Here is a 4,390-nt window from a genome sequence, read left to right as displayed (position 1 = left end):
GTCGAAAGAGAGAGAAGAGAACATGTAAGGCTAGTAGTGGTGCAGCGGAAGAGTGTTATATTGTTGTTGGAGCCACTAGGACAGCTATGGTAGACAAAGCGGTACAGGCACCAGTAGATAGTGGCTTGGCCTGGTTACAGAACCATTTAATGGGATCTTTGAGAGACGAAAATTCAACATGATAGAACTTAGGTACTAGCCGGGTATTGTCACGATACATCCGCAGACGAAACTTACAGTCGCTAGGCTGAGTGAGTGTATAGAGCAGGATGTTCACACCTGCCTAATTTGGTCGAACGCCGAGACTCAAATCACGTGTCGATAAGTTCTGATAACGGATGGACCTTGGAAGAAACCTCCTTAAGCCTCATCCGTCAATCCTCCAACACCGAGTCAAATTCTCTCCATTGTGAGGCGTCATGCCTCTATCAATATACTTTCTCTTTCGGGCTTCTGTCCTCCTGGCTATCGCAGCTGTCGCTTATCAAGTTGGCCTCCCTAACTTCTTCATCTTCAAAGTGATCCGACAGATCTTCTCTACCACTCATTGTTACATATCTGTCAAAACTCTATCATCGGGGTTACCCCATGCGGAATGCTTCACTGTATCTGGAGATGGCAGGTTTGGAAGAATTTTTCTCGATGAGACTTCGTATGATGTCGTGAAAGAGCGTCGGACAGGTCATGTGATTCCGGGCCTCTGGGATGGCCATGGGCATCTGCTTCAGTATGGCGAGTTGATGAACTCGGTCACTCTATTTGGAGCCAACTCGATGGAAGAGGTCAAAGAGAGGCTTGTCGACTACAAAGACAGTCACGAGGTAGCGGGAACGAACGAGCAGTGGTTGAGAGGCGTAGGTTGGGACCAAGCAAGCTTTGGGGGTAATTGGCCTGTCGCCGTAAGTTCTTCTCAAGTAACTTTCTTTTGACATTAGCCACAATCTTTTTGATGTCCTTCTCCTACCTGTCAAAGTGTTTATTTTCTCGTACTACCTGTTATTCCATTGAATTTTCCCCTCCACTCCCGACTTGGGTTATAAAATGAATAGGGTGGTCTAGCTCACGGCTATTGCTAATCGTTCAAAAGTCAGACCTAGAGATTGGTGGAAATTTCAAAGATTTATATGTAATGCTAGATCGCGTGGATGTGCACTGCATATGGGTCTCTGAAAAAGTTCTCTCTCTCCTGCCATCCCCGCTGCCGTACATATCTGGAGGGGAAATCCCCGCAAAGGGAGTCTTCTGTGATAATGCGATCGACATCGTCATGAAATACTACCCGAAGCCGAGTAAGGAGAGGAAGACTCAATTCATTAGAGATGCAATGTGGGATCTAAATAAGCTGGGGATCGTTGGTATACATGATGCTGGTGTACATGCCGATGAAGTCAAGCTCTACGAGGGGCTCGCTAACCAAAAATATTGGACAGTTCGGGTAAACGCAATGGTGGAATGTGAGGCGCGGAACACGTTCTGCCCAGGCAACATCTCTAAAATGAGTAGCAAAAACGGAATGTTGCATGTGCGCAGTGTCAAACTATTCGCTGGTGAGTAGTCGGGAGCTTCTATGTGCAACCATATGTTCACTAACCTCTAATAGATGGAGCCCTCGGAAGCTGGGGCAGTGCCATGATTGAACCCTATAGCGACCGCAAGGATTCATCCGGATCCCTCCTTATAAATACCACGACGCTCTCTAGGCTGACCAAGGAGTGGGCAACGGCAGGATATCAAGTAAATATTCACGCTATTGGGGATCTTGCAAACCGGCTAGCTATTGACGCTTTCACCTCGGCTCTAGATACACTTTGCCCAGAATCTACTCGCTGGGAATGCCAAGCTAGGCATCGATTCCGTATTGAACATGCACAAATCATTCACCCAGATGACCAGCGTCGGATTATAGAGATCGGTATCATCCCGTCCATCCAGCCAACACACGCGACATCTGATATGTCATATGCCGAGACAAGACTAGGCAAAGTCCGTACAACAGAAGAAGCCTATCGTATGCGGAGTCTAATATCTCTGAACCCCGTGCTTGGAAGCGACTTTCCTGTCGAGCCAGCGAACATCTTTGAAGGAATATATGCTGCAGTTACACGGCGGAGCCCTCGGACCGGTCTAGATGCGAATGGTGAGACAAACGGTTGGTATTCTGAGGAAAAGATCACTCTCAAAGAAGCTCTTGAAGGGTTCACAGTGAATCCGGCCTACGGGGCCTTTTTGGAAGGAAAAGCTGGTGTTATCGAGGAGGGGGCGTATGCGGATTGGATCGTGCTTGACGAGCCACTTGAAGGCTTGGACCTTGAAAGCCTGCGCAAAGTGACTGTACGAGAAACGTGGGTTAGCGGGAAGAGGGTGTACAAACGACCAGGGCCGGAGAATCTTCGTGGGCGGTAAAGGCTAGGAGTTAACGCTGCTTCCTATACCTTATGAATACTTTGTGGGCGGGAGATATTACCATCCAATGATAAGATGGCACACGAGATACCCACAGTTTTGGTGGTGTCGTTTTCATCTTGTGAAATTCTGGAACGGCAATCTGCCCGGATGAATGGGGCAGAGACGTGAGGCCATTTCGCTCTCTTGAGACTACATGCCCTTACCACAACCGTATATCTAAGCAACACTAGCAAAGCTTGTACGGTTTCATCCATTTACACGCTTCACTCGATATCCCGCTGTCCATCAAGGTGCTCAGCGAACGTGAACCAGCTAGGTATTGGTAATTTTTCACCCTGTCGGTTCTGTGGCATCGAAAACATTGCAAGCTTTACTTGACGAGAAAATTCTTCACTGCTTCCTCTTGTATTGCCGTTTACCCACCCTTCACCCTTTCTTCCTTTGATAGAGACCCACCATCCTGCCCTTCAACCTTAAATATATTGATGCCAGAGAAACGCGCACACAATCCCACACAACACTCAATATGGCTGGCTACCATCCTCATCGGCTCTCCTCTTTGGCAGACAGAGGGCGGGAATCGCCACTCGTTCTCCATGCCCAGAAGGCTCAATTACAATTCTCCGATACTCCCCCGAAAACCCCCAAAATAGAGTCTATATTGGCGCACGAATTAGTTCAGGAGATTGGAGACCTGTATATTTCTCTTAGTCGCCTGGCACTTACAAGTCTCGCTCCAAGTCCGGAGGTCAACTCGCTTCTCACGCGTCTGGTCGAGCTTTGCATTGAACCTCGAAGAGGAGAGGTCGTTAATCACGTATTTCAGCTCAAAGGCACATGGACTACGTTGTTCTGCAAGTTACGCTCACTCTGCGCAACCGCAGAGTGCGAATTAGAGAACCATTGGGCACAGCAGATTCTGAACTCGCGCCATGGCTCTTCTGGTAAGTAAACTTAGGAATTGGGCAACCAATCCCATCACTCTTGCTAACCGCACCAATATCAGCTTTGTCTTCTGAACCAAAGGCCCTCTTACACTCCTTCCCGTACTATCAAAATTACCTCGACCTCTCACGGTTGGAATGCTCAACGCTAGAAGGCTTCCTCCTAGCTCACCCTATCGACTCCCGGCCTTCACCGAGCAGAATCGCATTCATTGGCTCTGGGCCGTTACCTCTAACCTCCTTCTGCATGTTAAACCGCTACCCAAAAGCCTCGGTTCATAATATAGATCGAGATATTGATGCTTTGCGGGTGTCGTGGGAGCTGACGATGATGCTAGGGTATGGAGAGCGGATGACATTTGAGGGTAGGGATGTTAGTTCAGAAAAGAGCTGCGGGGAACTGGTGGAAGGACATGGGGAGATAGCAGATTGGAGTAAATTTGATGTCGTATTTCTTGCTGCACTTGTCGGTATGGATTCGCAGTCGAAGATTGAGATTCTCGCTTCACTAGGGAAGAAATTGTCACCGGGAACTCTAGTCATTGCAAGGAGCGCCCATGGCTTGCGAGAGGTGCTATATCCTGTAAGACCACCACCCCCCTGAACCAGCTCTGGACACGTCGTATGCCGAAAGGGAACTCACATGACCAACAGGCACTAGAGCTTTCGGAGGAGTTGCATAGAATCGGCTTCAAGATCCTCGTCGTTGTTCACCCCTGGACGAAGGTTGTCAACTCTGTCATTGTACTAAGAGTTAAGGGTACTTAGATTATAAACGATGCAGAATCAGTGTGGAAGCTTTTCTAGGAAAGTAAACTTAGAGATAAAGTACGTTAACAAGCAAGCTGTCCACCCCATCAACTCTCCACAACGCGTGAACTTTTAACTATTCTAACTCCACTAACTGTTAAGTCAGTACCTCACCTACTAGTACGGTTGCTCCTATGCTAGTGGCGGGAACTATGGTCAGAGGGAAGGGAGAAGGTTAAGAAGGGTGGAGGTAGTCTATACATGTCTACCCTCGACCGGGTAGCAGGATC

At 48.2% G+C, this 4,390-nt stretch overlaps 2 protein-coding genes across 2 annotated transcripts; both read left to right on the top strand.

Annotated features, from left to right (window-relative positions):
• Positions 1 to 380: 380 nt before the first annotated feature.
• Positions 381 to 2,424, top strand: BDR25DRAFT_295331 (uncharacterized protein). The gene is made up of 3 exons (XM_033688839.1): positions 381 to 899; positions 1,088 to 1,547; positions 1,601 to 2,424. Exons 1-3 carry the CDS (start codon positions 420 to 422, stop codon positions 2,401 to 2,403), a joined length of 1,743 nt encoding a protein of 580 aa, XP_033542103.1. The 5' UTR covers positions 381 to 419; the 3' UTR covers positions 2,404 to 2,424.
• Positions 2,425 to 2,932: 508 nt separating this feature from the next.
• Positions 2,933 to 4,118, top strand: BDR25DRAFT_240016 (Nicotianamine synthase; the record flags this gene model as incomplete). The annotated part of the gene is made up of 3 exons (XM_033685699.1): positions 2,933 to 3,350; positions 3,413 to 3,933; positions 4,005 to 4,118. The coding sequence occupies 3 exons, from the start codon at positions 2,933 to 2,935 to the stop codon at positions 4,116 to 4,118; spliced, it is 1,053 nt and encodes a 350-aa protein (XP_033542102.1).
• Between the last annotated feature and the right edge of the window lie 272 nt (positions 4,119 to 4,390).

This window comes from Lindgomyces ingoldianus (genome assembly GCF_010093535.1).
Source record: "Lindgomyces ingoldianus strain ATCC 200398 unplaced genomic scaffold BDR25scaffold_39, whole genome shotgun sequence".
NCBI classification, from domain to species: Eukaryota; Fungi; Ascomycota; class Dothideomycetes; order Pleosporales; family Lindgomycetaceae; genus Lindgomyces; species Lindgomyces ingoldianus.
Note: the sequence above shows the minus strand (reverse complement) of the source record. Positions and strands in the feature narration are given on the sequence as shown.

Bases quoted from the DNA above. Each gene is read 5' to 3' on its own strand.
- BDR25DRAFT_295331 (XM_033688839.1), top strand. From the start codon at position 420: ATGCCTCTATCAATATACTTTCTCTTTCGGGCTTCTGTCCTCCTGGCT. The intron at 900-1,087 runs GTAAGTTCTTCT...ATCGTTCAAAAG, and splicing joins GGGGTAATTGGCCTGTCGCC to TCAGACCTAGAGATTGGTGG. The intron at 1,548-1,600 runs GTGAGTAGTCGG...AACCTCTAATAG, and splicing joins CAGTGTCAAACTATTCGCTG to ATGGAGCCCTCGGAAGCTGG.